Genomic DNA, 20,976 nt, shown 5'->3' on the forward strand with positions numbered 1-20,976 from the left:
TTCACATTTTTAACAAATAAGTGTCAATAACATTATATACATCATCTTTGTAGATATACATGTATATTTGGAAACAAGATGCAAACAAGTTTCTTTTACTTGTGCCTGGCACACAATCCCTGATAAAAGGCTCATATGCAAACTAGGACACTGCTTAGCTTAATACTCATTTTATAGGTAATAAAAAATTACCTATTCAAACAAAATATATCAGACTACTGTAGTGAAATTTAACAGATTAAAATATTTCCATTAGTGTTTAATTTCTTACTGTTTAACTCTCAAACCAAGGTTCAAGGGGTTAAAAAAACACATTTTTCCTCAGACTTCACTAATACACACTACTATTCATTTACCAAATAATAAGTAAATATTCTTTTGAAACACACACGAGAACATTAGAAATTATGAGTTAATTTTTAATATTTGCATGTTAAGAAAATATATTTCACATGTTAAAAAACACATATATGTTAGAACCAGTCATCTATATCGGTATGTATCTCCACTATTTATACTCTGAGACTATCATGGTTTTATCTACTTGAATAATTAAGGGTTTCGTTGTTGTTTTTTTTTTTTTTTTTTTGTCCATGATGGGCAAGAATTCTTCACATCAATGTCTCTATGAAGGCATGTTCATAAGAAGGTCAGGCGAAGTTTTTATTCATATGCTAGCTGTTGTGTAACATTAAATAATCATGAAGTACAACTTCTGAAAGAGGAGACCTTAAGCTATAGAAAGTGCCTATTGTTTGCTGTCATAACTCTAAAAGTTTACTCATCAGAGTTAAACAGTAAAATCATTCATAAGACACATTTCTAAGTTCTTATTTTCTATCCTTGAAAGTTTTCAGATCAAGATTATATACAACAATCTCATAAAGGTGGCTAATTTTTAAAAATGCATATATACATACATGTATATATACACATATATGTATATATACATGTATGTATATATGTGTATATATATACATACCCATAATATCAATTAAGTGATAATTTCCTTTATTTCAAATTCATCACTAATTTGCAATTCCTGAATTGAAAAAAAAAGAAGCAAAGCTTCTTTTATTAGAAGTAAAGTACAACATGTAGAGTATGTTCAGCCCAGGGCTATGCTTAAGCTTAAGTAACAGAACAAACCTTTAGCAAAGCACTTTAAAGGTAATCTATGAATCAAAAATATTCCACTGGAACAATGGCCTTAAACATGAATATGACGATTGATTATGCCACTACTCTTGCTAAACTAGAAGGCACCTTAAAGTGACATTTCAACTATGTCCCAAAGTTTGTCTGGGACAAACTTTGGAAGATAACATAGCTTTAATCTTCAAAAATATAGAGGATTAGGTTGGTAAGTCTAATTTTGTTTTCTCTTCCATTTATTTAAGTTAAAAATAGCCTCTATCCATTATCTATGTCTAAAACATAATTTTATTCTACTCAATATATTGAGGTTTGTGTGTGAATCAGGTATTTTGAACCAGAGCTTTGTCCTGCAAATAATAAGAATTTATCATTTATAGGGGCACCTGGGTGGCTCAGTGGGTTGAGTGCCTGACTTTGGCTCAGGTCATGATCTCACAGTTCATGGGTTTGAGCCCCATGCCAGGCTTTGTGCTGATAGCACTTAGCCTGCTTCAGATTCTCTGTCTCCCTCCCTCTCTCTCTGCCCCTCCCCAGTCCCTGTTCTCTCTCAAAGATAAATAAATAAACATTTAAAAAAAGGAATTTATCATTTATAAAGTTGTTTTTTATGCCCCTCATACTAACATTGTAATAATTTGATTTATTAATCACTTCACATTTATTACCTAATTCATCTATTTTGGTTAAGCACATTTTACAGATGGGGTAACTTACGTTTGGAGGGATTAAGCCCAGTCGCCGAAGTAAGGATTATGTAGCTACTGATGCAATAGATAATTCAAACCTAGGCTGTCTGTCTTTAGATCTATAAACCTAAATACTATGACTTTTAAAATATGGATTTAAAACTTCATTCTAGAGCAAACAAATTATGATCTTCAGGAGTTGTGTCCCTAAGTTTGTTTCTTGAAGCTGGGGTTTGGGAACTATTGCATTATCACCATGCCACTCTGCCTCCCTAGAGTTTCTGATTTTGATTAACTGCCTCTTATTGCCATGAACCAGTCCTTTAGGGGAGCCTCTTATGAGGCAGTGCATGATAGACGGTGCTGTGGAGGATTAAAAAGAAGAAGAAAATATGGCTCCTGCCTTGAGAAGATTACAATCTTAAAAATCTACTACCCCAAATATTGTAGGGCTATAAAGTGCCCAGACTAGGATGCTTATTAGAGATGACTTTGTGGGAGCAATACAGTTCTATTACAGTTTTGGTGGAAAGGAGAACAGAAACCGACAAAGAGACTAACCTGGGTATAAAGGTTTGACAGTGGAAATAAGACTTGTGGAATGGTTTAATAACCCTTCTTTATTTCAAAACACAATTTTAAATATTTCAATTCAATTTTCTCTCAAACACACACAAAATTACTAACCTTCTACATTCATGGCTTCTCTTAGAACCTGAAGTTTCTTTTGTCTCTCTCGGATTCGGTCCAAAGCGCTTGATATTGCTGAGGAAGTGGGCAATTCTCGAGTATGAAACATTGGATCCACTTTCTGAGGGCCAAAGATATCCAAGGCTATGCTTCCATCTGAGTATCTTGCCTCCTTTTTTCTAGGAGTAGTTGAAGTCCTCACTGTTACTGCTTCAGGGAGATATTGTCGGAATCCACCGGTTTCCCCAGAAAAGTCTCTCTCATCTGTGCAAAGCAAGTCCATGGATGAAGCCCAAATCTTCTTCTTGGGAAGCACATCAATACCAGGGATAGTTTTTTTTTCTGGGCCACTAGTTTTGAACTGGTAAGGGGAACAGGTATTTTCAGAATCTTCACGTGCAGAATTATTATCTGATGAAATGTCCTTGAAATAATCTTCCTCATCTTGTGTATCTCTGATGGACAGAAATCCCATAGATTTACTAAGCCCTTTGTTAAGAAAGGTCTGATGAGAGAATGGAGACTTGTGTATGTCTAGTACATCAGAAGTAGCGCTTCTTCCTGGAATGATAAGAATCTATCATGTATGTACAGAATTTTTAGAAAATAACTGGAATGTAATCTTACTATTGACAGTGAAAGTGCTGGTAATTTTCTAAATTTCCTAATGGAGGATCAGAGATGACATGGGATGGTGCCGATAGTGGAAGTGGAAAGAGAAGTTATGTTTGTGTAACTTTTCGTGGTCCAATGTTTCTTACCTAATGAAAACAAGAATGTAGTGAACTTACTTTTTTGAGCAGTGTTATTTTATGTTCAAAGGTGAATTATTTGGTTTTTAAAAATAGACTAGACAAAAGTTTCTGATACTATCCAGTTTGGCAGAATATTAATTATCCATGAAATGATTTGGCACAATAATAGAAGGTAGAGTATACTCCTTTAACTTCTAAAGGTATAATTCAAACATGTATCACTTCAACATAAAGCCTTGGTCTTTTCTGGTCATTTAAGTAAATATTTTTAAAGAAGAAACAAAGAATTCTTGCTATATTCTGGATGAAAAAAGGACTAGCATTTAGAATCCTTAAGTATCAAAATTTTATTATAATTAGATACGTTTTCAGAAACGTTTGAAATCCAGATAATTTGATTGTTTAAATTATGTAAAAAACTTAATTTTTCCATGGCAGACCATCATGTACTAAAATAGTTTTTGTCTTAAACATAATGCATCAATATTTGTCAACTAGAATAAAGTCTTTTTATTCTTTAGTCTTTGATGTAGTTAAAAACTGGTAAGCCATTCTAATTTTTCTAAGGCACGAGTCTAAAAATGCATTGAGACACAGCAAAAATGTCCAACCAGAAATTAATTTTTGAAATCCATAAAGTGAATAACAAAAAAGTCATATATTTATGGCTCCACTATAGAAAAAGAAATGTAGAAAAATACTTCAGAGTTACTAACCCAGTAGCCCATAAACACTGAAGATTTCCTGTGTGACCTTCTGTGATCCCTCTCTAATAACCTATTTGCTATGTACACAATATAAAATAATGACTAAAACTTTCCTAGTAATACTAAATTCCTTAGTAATTGGTCTGTATAAGTCAATTGCCTCTTCAGGGCGATAGCTATAAGCTTTAATTCTCTGACTTCAAATTTTACCTTAAAAATCTTAGAAAAGTGAATTTATTTCAGAATGGTCCACAAATAATTGCTTACTGGAGAATTAGATTCAAATACTTTGCTTTTCTTGCAACTCATGTTTCCCTGAACATGGATCTTTTTAAATGCAAATAAGTATAACATCAATATTTGGGGCATGTCATATCAAGATCACTGAGAATATACCACACCACATCTAGACATAGATTATCACAGACTCTAGCTTCTAATCTAAGATAATTTAAAACTGATAAACACATGTTTATGTTACAGTATTTTAGAGATAAATCACATTCTTAAACAAACCACATATTGAAACTCATTAATTTAGAATTTTATTAAAAATGTAGAACAGATATTCTTCAAAATTGATAGAATACATTATATAAAAAATAAGAATTGAAAGGACTTAAGGGTCATACAACCACAGACGAACTCAACAATCTGCTTTCTTTTACCACTTAGCTACCAACAAGTAGCCAAACTTAGAGAAAATCAAACAAGTGAGTATTTTGGCAATGTCATAAAATCATAGTCAAACAAGTTGGACACTCAGCACCATGTGTTAATAGTAATTTCACTCACTCTCTACCATGCTTCACTTTTTCTCATTCTTCAATTTTCCCACCTTAATTCCCTCTTCTTTTTTCTGATGATCTTATCTCATATTCCAACCAGAAAATAGAATCTGTCAGAAGAGAGCTTTCTCACTTTTCCATGGCTAATTCTATACATCTACCCATGTCTGCCAATCTTTTCCCTTGTCTCAAAAGATGAAATCTTTTACCAGGTGAAGGCCAATTCCCAATACGTGTTCAATCCCCTCTCCTTTCATGTTATCAGAGATTTTGCTTCTTTGGTTAACTTCCGTCCTCCATGTTAATTAACCCCTCTTTCTATCGAGTGATTACCATTAGTACATAAACATTCTTTAATGTCTCTATAATAAAAAGCAAACTAAACAAAACCTCTACCCTATTACCACATTTCCCTCTTGCCACTGCTGTCTCCAATTTCTTACTTCTCATTCAGTAGTCTGACTTTAGCTAACTTCCAACTCCTCCACACCTGGGCAACTCTCCGTATGTATCACTAATGACCTCCACATTGCCAAATCCAATGATTTTATATCCATATCCTACCTACCTCTACAGCAACAAGTACCCATCAGCAACAACTGATGGTGATGATAGTCACTTAATAAAGAACAATCCTCTCTTTACAAGAGTGTTTTCTCCTACTTCTTAGACTGCTCATTCTTAGTCTTTGCTTTTTCCTCCTCTATCAGATATTCAAATGTTGGATGTCCTCAGATAGCAGTTTTAGAACCCTATCTTTTCACTCTTTTCTTATATAATTTCATCTGCTAACAAGGCTTTAAGTATTATCTATATAATGGTAACTCCCAAATTTAAATTCTTGGCACCAATGTCTTCTGGGAGCTCCATTCTTACATAGTTGGAACTTCTATTACTAAATCTTAGAAGCACCTCAACCTGAACATGCTGAAAACCAACTTTTTGCTTCCCACATCCAGAGATATCCATTCAACACCAATCTTTCCAGTTACAGAAAGTGGCATCATTATCCAATTGATTGCTCAAAACAGAAATAAAGGCACCATCCTGAAATCCTTCATCATCCTTACTGCCCATATCAAATCCATCAGAAGTACTGGCTATTTAACTTCTCAAAGATAACTTACTCCATGTGATTATTTCGATTTTCACTGGCATCACCCTATTCCCAGTTAACATTACCACTTGACTAGAAAACTGCAATGGCTTCTGGATAGGCCTCCCCCCTTCTTTCTTCATCCAACCACTCTCTATTCAGCAGTCAGAGTTATCTTCTTAAAGATAAATTCCATGATGCCACTACCTTTTTTTAATAAGTCTCAAAGGCATAGTATTATACTCAAAATAAAATCGGACTCCTTTCAGGTCTGCTGTTTGAATCTTTCTTAGTCTCATCTCCACTTCTTTTATTCCATCCAGGCCACGGGTTTTCTTGTTAAGCTCTCTTCTATGTTAGGACATTTATACATATTGTTTTCTCTGCCCTGAATGGTCCAGACCTTTCTCATGATTACTTGTTTCTTATTCTATACTTTTATTTTAAATATGACTTCTCCAGTAAGGCCTACTCTGACCACTATTGAAATAATCACCACATGTGCCATGAGTTTATTCTATCTGTAACAGGTAGATTTATCATTCTCTTTTAGGTCATTAGTATTTACTAATAATATATTAATGGGCCATGGGATCCTAAAAGCACCATGTCTTCTCACCAGCCATATAAAATTTAAAACTAATTGCTAATAAGGTGGTTCTTGAATAACTACTGCTCTATAAATGCTAGGTTTTTGTCTTTATGCAAAGTAGTAGATATAAAAATATTTCAGTTCCTATTTATTAAAAGTCCAGAAAATTATCATTTTTAAATTCTGTGAGGTAGGACAAAATTATAATGAAAATAATCCATTTAAGAGGCGCCTGGGTGGCTCAGTCAGTTAAGCATCCGACTTCAGCTCAGGTCATGATCTCAAGGTTCATGGGTTTGAGCCCTGCATCAGCTCAGAACCTGGAGCCTGTTTCAGATTCTGTGTCTCCCTCTCTCTCTGCCCTTCCTCTGCTCATACTCTGTCTCTCTCTCTCTCTCTCTCTCTCAAAAATAAATAAACATTAAAAAAAATTTAAAAAATAAATAAAAGAAAATAATCCATTTAAAAGTTTGCACTACTTTGCTGCTCTCCATCTACAAAATATGCCAAATTTAACCATGGTTCAATTTGCTCTCCATGTCTGAAAATCACATTATGATAGCCAACTTAAAGTCTCATGACTATTACTAATAAAAGATAGTTTTGAACCATAATAATGTCTCTTCTGATAGCCAATAAAATGAAGGAATGGTGAAATAGGAAGGGGAGTGAGAAAGAAAGAAGGGACGGGGGAGGGATTGATACTCTTGAGGAAAATGGGCAAAAATTTGTGGACGTGTGAAACAAGGTTCAAAGTGATATGTATATACTTGGTATGTATATGCTCTAAAGTAAAATTGTAAGAGCTATCAACCACAAAAGCATTAAAGGCAGAAACTGAGTGTAGATCATTTTTTGAAGGAAGAAAAAAGAAGAGTTAGGAAAGAGATGTTTGGAGTGGTTTCTCCAGTGGGTCTATTGGCCTATGACTGCTTTTGTTTGCTTTTTAGATGAGGAAAAAAAAAAAAAAAAGACAACCTTCAGGTAGGTAACAGAGAGATGGATTTGGGCTGGTACAAACACACCAGGTTTAAAAAAATTTTTTTTTTAATGTTTTTATTTATTTTTGCAACAGAGAGAGACAGAGCATGAGCAGGGGAGGGGCAGAGAGAGAGGGAGACACAGAATCCGAAGCAGGCTCCAGGCTCTGAGCTGTCAGCACAGAGCCTGATGCGGGGCTCGAACCCACAGACTGTGAGATCATGACCTGAGCTGAAGTCAGACGCTTAACCAACTGAGCCACCCAGGCGCCCCTAAACACACCTTTTTTAAATCACATATTACTAACTGGCAGGAGTCTCAGTGCATTTTTTCATGTCAATGATACTCATTATCTTCAACTATACAACTGGGTATGTATTTGCCTGATTAACATTTCACAAGTGGATAAAATATATACAACATCAAAGAACATATCATGGTTGCCTTGAATTGCTAAAGCACTGTGGGAAAAATGTCACTAATCTGGGAACTAAAAATGAGAGTTCAAATATAGAATCTGGCCCTTTAAGTGAGGAGAAACATGGAATTCCAGACTCATTTATTAGGTGCACAAGTCTGTTAGACGAGCAAGAACCATGTACTGTTGTTAACACCAGTGCCCCTTACTTACTAACTTTATTTGAGCTGCATAAAGTGCAATTTCTTCAACTGCTTTCCAGATATTTTTATTATATGTATTACGTATATACATATAATAGCTGGGCTATTACAATTATTTTATTTAACAGGCAGTAAACAGCACTGAAAACATTAAGTACATCTAAGAGCTGTGCTCACTACCCATTTTGATTATAGGAAGTTAATTATTTCTGAAGGCAGTGCCATTGGAACTACTCGTAAAAGTGTTCAGGTGGAAACTTCTTTAATATTTTCCCATCCTGGGAGAATTACTAGCTCCTGTCACTATATTCATAGAGCATTCTGGCCCTCTCTTAGGGCATTTCTTTCACTATATTAAAATTATCCATTATATTGGTATCTGTCATCACTCCCACTCATTTCCTCACCCCTCCCCCACTGGAACAATAACATAAGAAACCACATCTTACCTGTTTTTGTATTTCTAGTTCCTGATTAAAGACGTTCCAAAAGAATGATTGTAGAATGGATTGAATGCATAACTTCTTGAAACCTTTTAAAGCCAATTTAGGTAGCATAATCTACCAGAAAGATTACTGTCAAAACACCTGGGTTTTAATTCTAGCTTTACCAAATTCAATCCGTGAGCTTGGGCAAGCCACTTAATTTCTGTTTCTCACTTCAGTTACAAAACCGTGGACATAACTTTCTTCTTAAAGAGGACAGGATAAATGAACTAACCCCTAATGAACTATTATGAGATCTTCTGAATAAGGGCAACATAAAATTCTAAATTCCTCCTCCCTTTCATTTCTGTTTTATTTTCCTCAGCATATAATTATCTACCAAGGGGGAATTTAAAAGTTCCTTTGAGAAGAAATCATGAAACCAGAAATCAAAAGATCCCCAACAAAAGTTTTAGACTGTATAATTTAAAAAAATCAAATTATTCAAAACAGGATAAATGGTGACTACAGGTGAATTTTTCATCTCTCAAAAAGGCTCCGAGTTCAGAGAGTTTACAGATACAATTATTTTACATACAATTATGAGCATCCAAATATAAAATGAATCCATAAACATTTTCCTTCTGGAGAATACACAGCTTGCTAAAAACTAAGTGGGGAAAATGAATAAAAATAAAAGATTTTAAGAATATAAAAAGTCTTCCTAATAGAACATAGTCCATTTATTTTAGCTAAATTAAAAAAAATCTCCCTTGTAAAGTACATTGTGTTTAATTATTGTTTATATATGATTAACATCATCCTTACTTGGATACCATCATTCACCTTTCCCCTCACACAAGACTCAAAAATTCAAGTGTCCCCTAGAAGCTAAGTTCAAAATGACATTTCAGTATTAAAAGAGGTTCCCCGATTACCCATCTGTCCTCACAAGTGTGTTCAAGTACATAAAAAAAGAAACATGATATTGTCAATACACCCAAGTTCTGAAGCACTATCATGCTGATCTGATCATGGTGTAGGTTTCCGCCTTAAGCTTGGCAGGAAACGTCTGATTTCTTTCTGCTTACTGAAGCCATTTTATCAGCACTGGCAGTATAAAATAACAAAATGGGGGCAGACAGCCCAATAGTTTAGGCCTTAAGCTTTTGTAACAGATCTGAGAGGTAAGATATGAGGAAAGACCTTTTAAGGTCATTTACTGATAGATAAAAAATGTCATTGTTAAGTTTCAATCTAACGACCAAATCACTTAGATACAGGCGTTAACCCTAAAATCGCTTACTTCTTTTAACCTAATTTTGTATCTCACTGCCCATTTTGAAATTTTCTTTACTGAAAACTGTGGCTAGGAACCTAATAAACTAAAGCTATCACTACATAAAGGTTTCAGGTTGGTTTGCATCAAAGAGAATGTTTTAGTACTGATGTAGTATAACAAGGCCCTGTGCTGCAAGTGGCCACTGACAGTTAAGAACTGGCACTGCCTGGGCACCTGGGCGGCTCAGCTGGTTAGGTGTTCGACTCTTGATTTCGGCTCAGGTCACGATCTCATGGAACTCAGCCACATATGAGGCTCTGCACTGACATTGCGGAGTCTGCTTGGGATTCTGTCTTTGCCCCCTCCCTGCCCACACTCTCCCTTTCTCTCAAAACAAACAAACAAACAAACAAACAAACAAGCATTAAAAAAATAACAAACAAACAAACACAACAACACAAAACCAACCCCTGGCACTGCCCAAAAGTAACACTGGTGTCCTAGAAGAATATTTCTTCTTCACAAGGTAATTTTTTTAATCTTAAAGTTTTTATATTAACTATATATGCTATATTAGTATATACCATTGACTATTAGCTGCTAATTGCTTGTCTGGTACTGGCTATAAGTGGTATATTATATTGATTCTATCTTTGAGATGTGGTTTTATACATTTGTTAAAGGTAATTAAGAGAGCCCTTGAGCAGTAATACTACTGTGCAAAGCAATGGCTAAGAACTGAGGAATACTCTTCCATGACACGTGATCTAAAAAAGGCTATTGTTTAAGTATAAGGACCTCTAATTCTATCCAAAATGTAAACACAAACAAAATTTGGTTTATCTTGAATGATAAATTGTAATTCCTTACAAATTCTCCTGAGTATTGGTATAGAGATTTAATTCTCCAATAAAAGGATATGACTAGATATAAAATCAATGGACAGTCTAAAGATTTCTCTGTCAAAATTTTAAACTCACTACAGTCAAGCCAAAATTATCTGCATTTGGATAGTCTATGAATCATAAGCATTCTAAAGAACTGTTAGATAATAATACTGAATACCTCTTAATATTATAAAAACAAAATCACAAAAGGCATTAATAATTTGGTTTAAAGCTTTTTTTAAAGTTTATTTTGAGAGAGAGGGAGAGAGAAAGTGCATGTGTGTGAGTGCGGGAGGGACAGAGAGAGAATCCCAACTAGGCTCTTCTGCACTGTCAGCGTGAGCCTGATTCAGTGGGGCTCAAACTCACAAACCATGAGATCATGACTTGAGTCAAAATCAAGAGTCAGATGCTTAACTGACTAAGCCACCCAGGCGCCCCTAAAACTTCTGATATATTTGTTTTTATAGTAAGAAAATAGTCTAATAATATGAGCCAAGATGGTGAACTACAGCTTTTTTTTTTTTTTTACTTTTCATACAACTTAATGTTTAAACATAGATTATCTAAAACAATAAATCATAGAGTCTTATATATTTCTTTATGGAACCATTAAAATTGTATTACAAATGTATTATGAAATCTAATAGTCTTATAAAACTTTTTCTCATATCCATTGAATTGACAAATATTCATTTTTCATCTACAAAAACTTGTGTGCTTAATATAATAGGTATTCTTTCTCCTTAGCATCTACATGCCCAGAAAGCTTAATTTTGTATACACATTTATTAAAAAATATGTATAAATATGTATAAATGTAAATGACAATAAAATAACCTTCTATTTAAAGTATGTTTTAGAGTAGATATAGATTCAGCTCAAACTATCAACACTAAAATAGTATGTAATAATTACTGTCTGTAACAATAAGACTCTGAGTGATTGAAAGTAATACAATCTAAAATATGTTAACACTTAAGTCTTTAAATATGGCATGATGATCTTTTTTGTTTTCTATAGAATATATGATGGACAGGGAGAAAATGGGGGACTCAGATATAGGAACATTTCTTTTTTTTTTTAAGGAAAAAATACTTAAAAATTAACAATTAATAATATAACATTATAGTTACTAACTCAACAGATAACAAACAAGAAAACCAACTTCAATTCTATAACATGGCCATTTAATGATAGTAGGAGATGATAGAAGGGAATTCCAGAAAAAGATTGGAGAAAGAAAGGAATGAGAAATAAGGAAGAAGAGAGAGAAATGGAGAGTAAGGGAAGGAGAGAGAGGGATGGGGGAAAGGGAGGAGAAACCAGAAAGATGATAAATAAGAGAAAGAAAAATCATTTCTTTTAAATCTAACATTCACTTATTAAAGTATTCACTATGTCTTCTTGAAAAAGACTCTTCCAGCTTGCCATTGACATTTAACTATAATTTTCTATTATTATTCAGCTCTAAAACAGGAGACTGACTGAAAAGTTGATGGATTAACAAAATGCTGCTCTTCTTGGCACCAAAGTTCACGCTATATCAATATCTCAAGTTCTAGTATAGTGTTAAAATAAAGGGAAATATTTTTACCTATAAGAAGAAGGTAAAAATATTTCCCTTTATTTTAACACTATACTACATTATACTATATAGTGTATATATATACACACACATATATATATATACACACATATAGTCTGCCTTCTGTTTTTTTGACCCATGCATAAATAATATATGTATTAGAAAAGTAACCTTATGTAACCAGAAATAAATTGATTATATTGATGATATGAAAGCAAAGGTACTTTTTCAAAAAAGTAGTCCTTATTCCATAAGTAAAACAGAAGTACCAAAACAGCCACTTAACTAACTAAACCATTACAGAATCACTCCATCAGAAATGATTTTATTGCTTTTCCTTGATTTCTCAAGATAAGCAGTACACTTGCTGAGGGGCACATTTTTCCTTCTCAATATAAGAGTTCTGAATTCTGTAAAACATTTGGTTCAGATAAACAAGTGGCTATATTTATGTTTCACAATGAGACTTTTTTCATAGGCTTTAACTAAGACAGCTGTGCCCTGATTATCTGATTAAATTAAAAAGTTAAACATCTTAGCTTTTTAATCTATTATCAGTTAGAATGTTTTATTAGAATATATCTAAGCAATATTTACATTTACTTTGCACAGCCCCAAGATTTAAGACAATAAAATGCTTCACCTATAAAATATTTTTCATGTTTAGATTATCAAAATTGTCAATATTGCTTGAGAAACAGAGAACAAAGATAATCAGCAAAAACAAAAGTTCATTTCATAAATAAGCCAAGCTTGAAATTTAACACAAAAAGAAATTTTCATGTAAAAATTAATTTTTTTCTGCTTTCATTTTACATGTTTGGGATTTGTAATCATTTTCTTAAAAAAGTGATTATATAGTACCCATAATTATCTAATGCTGTTTGTAACAGCAAAACCACTTTTCATTAGTTTTTATTTACTAAGTATCTTATAACCTAAAACAGTATTTGATAACTGCAAGTCATAAAATTAGTTGGTAATGAAATTGACTTAGGGGGTTGTGATTCCGATTAAAATAAGAAATAGAATAGAAAACAGTGTAGTAGGGGCGCCTGGCTGGCTCAGTTGGGAGAGGGTGGGACTCTTGATCTCAGGGTTGTGAGTTCAAGTCCCAGTTTGGGTGTAGAGATTACTTAAAAAAATAAAATTAAATCTTAAAAAAAAAGAAACAAAGAAACAAAATAGAGTGCAGTAAAAGTAATGTTGCTTTCTGAAACTTTGTTTCAATATTGTCCATGTGCTTATTTCACCTTGCTTTAAAATGCATTTTTGGGGCTCCTGGGTGGCTCAGTTGGTTAAGCATCCGACTCTTGGTTTTGATTCAGGTCTTGATCTCACAGTTTATGCATTCGAACCCTGCACGGGCTTGGCTGACAGCACAGAGCCTGCTTGGAATTCTCTCTCTCCCTCTCCCCTGCTCTCTCACGCTCTCTCTCTCAAAAAAAAAATTATTTTTAATATAAAATTCCATGATAAAGTAAATAAATTATATTATTGCTATAATAACAATATTGGAAAGGAAATGATTTACCATGGGAGTCCTGGCTGTCTTAGTAATGTTTTCTGTATAATTTTAAAGGATTTATATATTAATATAGTTACTGTTCCTGTCGGTTCCCTGCCTCCACTTTGCATACTTATATTCTTTTCTGTTTTTTTTTTAAATGTTTATTTAATTTTGAGAGAAAGAGAGAGGGCCACCCAGGCGCCCCTGCATACATGTATTCTAATTATGGTCACAATTATCAGATTTCCAAGTCAGGTAAATATGATTTCATAAAAGAAACAATGAAATAAGGTTAAAGCTCAAAAGTTTCCCATTAATATATTCTTACCTGTTGGTAATCCTTTTCCTCTCAATCGGTCTCGAATAGCCTGGCTTCGATCAGGCTTTTGTTCACTGTTACGGGAAAGTTGATCCGTCTGTACACAGATAATCAAAAATCAAGTTTGACAAAACAACCTGCCTTTTGTTTTCATGGTAATTGTCTACAGAATGACATTAGTTAGACAATTTTTGGAGTAAAACATTAACTAAAGACACTCAACACTTACTATTGTTAATTTGTATTCCTTCAACAGGATTTATGTAGCTCAGTTCTGGCCAATTACTCTTCAGGAAATGAAAGGCAAGGCAGAGTAATAGAAGAAAGCCAAACTGAAGTAGTTAAAATGAGTTCCATCTGAAAACAGTAAACTTGAAGAGGTTTTTTTTTTTTTTTCCTGATAATTACATTACTCTCTCAAGTTAGATTATAATTTTAAAATCATATTAATTCTGGTACAATAAATTTTCTCCTGATTTAACTATGCATTGAGGGTACTGACTTAAATTATTTTCAAAAATAATTTACCAGATTTTTCCTGCCAGAAATTACATTTGAGAAATGCTTTAAACTAAATGACATATTGAGGGATGACAATTAAATTTAAATCAATGCTCTTTTAAATCTCCTTTATAATAAAATGTTTAAGTAGTCTTAAGCTTTAATAACTTTAACTAAGGGTACTCCTTTGAAATAAAGCACGTTATTTTCTTCCTCCCTGGCTCCTTGAAGCTCAGTTGCCATCATGAACGACACAGTTAGCTATCCGGACTGGGAAGTTCATAACCAACCGAGTACTTGAGCGGAAATAAATGGTTATTGATGTTCTTCATCCCCCAAAGGCGATAGTACCTAAGAAATTTGGGAAAAACTACCCAAAATGTACAAGACGACACCAGACACCATCTTTGTATTTGGATTCAGAACTCATTCGGGTGGTGGTAAGACAACTGGCTTTGGCATGATTTTTGATTCCTTGGATTATGCAAAGAAAAGTGAACCCAAACAAAGAGATGGCCTGTTTGAGAAGAAAAAGACCTCAAGAAAACAGTGAAAGGAACACAAGAACAGAACGAAGAAAGTCAAGGCGACAGTGCAAAGGCCAATTATTGGTGTTGACAAAAAGAAATGAAGTATCTAGCAGTGAGCAGGAGACTGGACAACAGAAGGAATAAAAAGATTCTGCAGTGACTGTGGTGATTGTGCAGATTTCTCATGAGAAGATTAATAAAGTAAGAACTTTAAAAAATTGATAAAATAAAATAAAGCCTATCATAGGGGAGATGGGTGGGAGGATGGGTGAAATAGGTAAAGGGGATTAAGAGTACACTTATCATGATGAGCAACTGAGCACTGAGTAATGATGTATAGAATTGTTGAATCACTATATTGTATACCCGAAACTAATATAACACTGTATGTTAACTATACTGGAATTAAAAAAAAATAAATTAAAAATGTATTGGTGGGGAAAAAAAAGCATATTACCTTTAAAAAATAAATAAAAGTGTATCAACTTAGATCAAATTCCACATAATTAGGGATGAAAAATTAGAACACTAGGTTTATTTAGATGATCAATTAGAGTAAAAACTCCAAGAAAAAGAAGGAGAGATAATGATGAAGAGAAATTATTTAAATCTGGCACCAGGGGAATGCATACACATTTGTTTACACACATACAAACACACACATTTTAATATTGCTCCATTAGTGAAACCTGTTTGCATATGGATTATAAATCCAGGGGCACCTGGATGGCTCAGTCCGTTAAGCATCTGACTTCAGCTCAGGTCAGGATCTCATGGTTCATGAGTTCAAGCCCTGCGTCAGGCTCTGTGCTGACAGCTCAGAGCCTGGAGCCTGCTTCAGATTCTGCGTCTCCCCCTCTCTCTCTGCCCCTCCCTTGCTCTCTCTCTCTCTCTCTCTCTCTCTCAAAAATAAGTAAACATTAAAAAACAAAACGGTAGCTGTTGGGAGTTCTGTCCAGTGATATTAGCAAGAGCAATGGAATGATGACTGGAACGTTGTTATTTCTTCTTAGTAGAAATTTGCCTCTGGAAAGGCAGGCTCCCTATATATGAACTCTAATTGCCCCTTCTATTCTTCTCTCCTACTAACCAATCCCACAACACTCCCCATACAGACTTAATACTGTTCCTCAAACATACCCTGTTCTTTCCTACTTCACAGCACTTATCTAGGTTTACTTCCTTCTGCCTAGATTACTTTCTATCTAGACTTTTGGATCTAGTTCAAAGTGCTATTTTTCAATGCAGTCATAATTTGTATCCTTTCCCCTCAAACCTTCAAATGGTATGTTGCTTTCCATACCGTTCTCTGCATTTTATAATTAAGCAAATGGTCTTTAAATAAGAGCTCTTAGAAGGTAGAACAAACATTTTATTCAAATTTATATATATCTGCAGTATCTAGCACGTTTCATATGTAGATGAGCAATATATAGTTACTGCAATAAACTGACCTAAATACTAAATGTAAAGAGATAGACATCTTTTATCTAACATGGGCAACTATTAGAAGGATAAGAGAATTTCATGGAGGAATATTTCTTCATGGAAAGGGGAAGAAAAAGTATTTTCAACAATTTTACTGTATCAAAAAAATAGCAAGACAAGTCTTAGAGGAGGTGTGGTATAACAGAAAGATCCCTGGACTAATAGGAAACATATATCCCATAAGCTGTGTGAATCTCAATTTCCTTATTTATAAAGTGAGTTAGTACAGATCAATACTTCTCAAAGGGAGCTTTACAGATCATTAGTATTATGGGAAAAATCTATAAAAAAAAAAAGACACAAATAAGTTTGGGAAATGTTTCACCTACATGTAGGCATATCATTCTTGAAGGTAATACAGTCTAGTGTATTAAAGGTTCTGAGAAGTTCTGCAGTGAAAATATATTTTAATTTCTCTTAAATATTAGATTTTCCTCAAAATTATTTGATCACAAAGGAATTTTTATTTATTTAATTAAAAAATGGTTATTTATTTATTTTGAGAGCAAGAGAGAGAGACAGCACAAGTTGGGGAGGGACAGAGAGAGAAGGAGGAGAGAATTCCAAGCAGGTTCCACACTGTCAGTGCAGAGTCCGATGTGGAGCTCAGTGCCACTAATCCTAAGATCATGACCTAGCCAATATCAAGAGTCAGATGCTTAACTGACTGAGCCATGCAGGCATCCCCACACAGGAATTTTTAAAAACAAAACTATATTTGAAAATATTTAGGAAACTTTGGTCTGGATAGAGGGCTTTCATAGATTTTTAGTAGTTTTACCTTTGTTTGTTTGTTTTTTTAAGTCACATGCAGGAATATAAACAAATAAATCAATTAAAATTGGAGGCAGCTCTAGTTAAGGAGGGGAAATCAGCAGCCAACAATCGCATTCACTCGGCCTCTACTACCTGTATTCCTTTCACTACAGAAGTACCAAGGCTGCATGGGGTACAGTTTACAAACCATTTGCCCGGAAGAATCTATGAGCCTGTTTCTTGTTAACTGGCAAACTGCATGGAATTTGGATATACCCCTGCCAGCCATACAACATCTTGGTTAAGATGACAGAGCTGAACTCCTAGGGAAGAAGTAAGAAGCCATCATAACACTGTGTGACAGTAGCAAATTGTGGTCCACAGGAAGGAGAAGGACTTCACTTGAAAGGGTAAGAGCAGATGAAGTTCGGATCTAAACAGATATCAGAAACCAAGGGAAACTAGGCAAATGGGATAGAATGTAGCTCGAGAAACGCAGAGGTGGGACGATAAATACCGTGTGTGTTATTTTGGGGATTCTTCACATCTGAGACAAGAAAGAGAATGGGAGAGTCCAGGTCTTGGGGCAATCTAGCAGAGATACAAGCATGTATCACCCCTGCCCATCAGGTGACAGTGTCCCCAGAGGGTGGAGAGGATTTCAGGTATAGCCTTGTCCAGACAAGTAAGTGGCCAAGTAAGAGGTTACAGAGCAACAGAAAGTGCGTTATTAATGTGAAAACCCATTTTGTATGTCAGTGCGTTTTTCATAATAGACAGAACCACTTGCTGAGGATGTAAGAAAGGACGCAAGAGCAGATGATTTCAGCTCTAACATGCTGTGACTCTATAGTACTTGTTGGAATACAGTTCTAAAAAAAAAAAAGACTAATTCTTACGAAATCTAGGAGACTAAGTCAATTGACTGGGCTTCTAAATTTTAAGTGCCATTTCAAATAAACCATTTGACATTAGAACAAGAAATTTACTCTCCTGTCCTCATCTTCATTGAGAAAATGCTACCAATAGTATCTTTAAAGAAAATCCTGTGATACTCTGCTAAATTTTAAAATATGACTATCTGCATCAGTCGGAACTGTGGCTTACCCCAGAAAGATTTCCCAGAACCAGTTTGACCAACTGTTTCACGTAGGAAAATGAAGGTGCACAGTTGCTATTCCTAATGTGGGCGCTGCAAGCATCCAGGACAGTCCGGACAGAAACTCGAGCATATATAACATCTTCGCACATTCCAAGCAGTATGCTGTTGAGGTGATCTCCAAGCTTGATAGGCTAATGTAAAGAAAGAAAAGGCACTTTCAGAAGTGTGGGTAAATCTTATCTAACAAAGTCAAGCCATTTCAGGAGTCATAGGAACCACACCAAACACATTTCGAATACTCGGAAGAAATGAGCTCCTTATCTAACAGTATGTACATTTTAGTGTATTTTATCTTTTCATAATCCAAAAAAATTATTAGCAGAAGATGGTTAACACACATCTCCCAAGACAGGAAGTATTACAGAAAAACTGTTTTTGGGGGTAGGGGGGCTAGGGGGGTAGGGTATAATAAAGAAATGGAATTCCTAGGTCATTCAAATATTTTGGTAAGCAGTTATGTGAGTGTGTGTGTACATTTTGGGTGAATAAATGATTTCCTAACAATTGATAAAATGTAACATATTCATTATATATTAAATACAATTTGATACTCTCATGATAACTTAGATTTCAAATACTGCAATGACTCAAGTCATTTAAATATCAGTTCTCATTATGCTGCTGAATCAGAGAAACTGGAATGTAAGATTTTTTAATTAGGTGACATGATTTGTAGAACATTATATCCACATATCCAATAAGCATACAAAAAAATGCAAATTAAAACCACAAAAAGAAGCCACTACATGACTAAACAGAATGGGTAAAAAGAAGACTGATAATATTGATAAGGAGAAAAGCACTGTTGGTGGGAGTTTAAACTGGTACATCCACTTTGGTTGAAACATGCTTTCCCTGTGACCCTTCCTTTCCGCTTCTCATCCATTTGTATATTATGTCATCCTTTAGATCTCACCTTAGATGCAGTGTCCTTTAATAAACACATCCTAACCCTCTAAATCTAGTTAAAGGCTCTGACTCTGGTGTTCCATGGCACCCTCCAGTTCCCTACCACAGCATTCACGCATTGTTATAACTGGTTATTTAATGCCTAGACTCATTGATATACTCCACAGGCACGGGCCATTCTATTCCTACTAACTAGTACAGTGTCTGACACAAGACGGGGCTTCAACTTTTGAATTGGTATTGAATACTTGCAAAATGACTATGATTTCTGATAGCAAAATACTAGTGAAAACTTATATACTTCCTCTCCAATTTATACATTATTGATACTGACTTAATTTTCAGTTATCTGAAGAGTATAAAGTGTTAGCCATAGGCTGTGATCACATTTTGCACGTATGTTAGGTTGTATAATATATGATACCAATATATCCAGTAATAATTTAACTTTTTCACTTCTATTTATCAAGTTGAAACTGAGGGTTTTTCATGATACAAAATGAGACTGAACCAAGTTGAAGACATCATCCATCTTTCACGGATCTTAGGATATCTGGCTTTTAGAATAAAAGCCTAAAATGCCTGTTACTTCTTAATTTAATTAAAACAAACCCTTACACCTAGTTATTTTTCTTTTCGACTTCTAAATGCCTAAAATAAAACCTAATTATGTATGTTAAATCTTTGCTCTGATGAAATATAGTTATCTTTTTTTTTTTTTTTAAGTAGGCTTCATGCCCAGCATGGAGCCCAATGCAGACATCAGTGCAGGACTTGAACTCATGACCTTGGGATTAAGACCTGAGCTGAGATCAAAAGTCACATGCTAAATTCACTGAGCCACCTAGACAGTCTGAAATAAATTATTTTTATAGTTTCAGTTACTATTTGTTATTATGTTTATATTGGGTCTTTAGGAATCAGTTATTTTAGAAAATAAGGACTAGAAACAGCCCAATGGTCATTGGAGCCTAAGACTTCAGAGAGTGTTGCTTTAATATTGGTGTTTGCTGCCATAGGCTTAGCGAAGTATACTTTTGAAGGGACAAGAAAAAAAAGGTAATGAAGTATATACTTTGAGATCTATTATTCCTATGCTTCTGCATCAAAAAAGGTTATCACTTTAGTTCAAGAATGAAATCATCAACATCTACAATCATTCTTATAAGTCATTAAATTAGAAGAAATTATGTGGACTTGCTGTAATTTTTGAAGAGGCCACTACATTTCACAGACTAAATGGTTGAAACCTGAGTAGCAACTGATACAATTCCAAGAACATTCTGAGAACAATAATTGTCTTTAGAATTTTATTATTTCCTTCTGAGAGTATGACATTATTAATGGAACAGCACAGAAATGCTGGTATGCCTGATAATATGCTGTAGAACATATATAAATACAGGGAAGAACTTTCTAAAAAGGGTGAAGTTGTACAGATGTGACAATTTGACTTACTTGGCTCTGAGGCACTTCATGATCAGCTCCCCAATACAATGTCATTCCAAGAGAATAAATATGGATCTAGGAATAGAATTTTAAAAA

At 34.4% G+C, this 20,976-nt stretch overlaps 1 protein-coding gene across 13 annotated transcripts in view; it reads right to left on the reverse strand.

The window, feature by feature from the left end:
* Nucleotides 1-20,976, reverse strand: part of PTPN13 (protein tyrosine phosphatase non-receptor type 13) — a 227,929-nt gene that overhangs the window by 105,273 nt on the left and 101,680 nt on the right. For 10 of the 13 annotated variants that reach the window (XM_043572243.1, XM_043572242.1, XM_043572250.1 and 7 more), the window contains exons 4-7: nt 20,890-20,955; nt 18,468-18,653; nt 14,095-14,182; nt 2,532-3,095 (exon numbers count right to left, since the gene is read on the reverse strand). In XM_043572243.1, coding sequence (XP_043428178.1) covers nt 2,532-3,095; nt 14,095-14,182; nt 18,468-18,653; nt 20,890-20,955 — 904 coding nt within the window. The remainder of the gene's footprint in view (nt 1-2,531; nt 3,096-14,094; nt 14,183-18,467; nt 18,654-20,889; nt 20,956-20,976) is intronic. The other 3 variants (XM_043572251.1, XM_043572248.1, XM_043572246.1) reach the window with 1 other exon arrangement.

This window comes from Prionailurus bengalensis, chromosome B1 (assembly GCF_016509475.1).
Source record: "Prionailurus bengalensis isolate Pbe53 chromosome B1, Fcat_Pben_1.1_paternal_pri, whole genome shotgun sequence".
NCBI classification, from domain to species: Eukaryota; Metazoa; Chordata; class Mammalia; order Carnivora; family Felidae; genus Prionailurus; species Prionailurus bengalensis.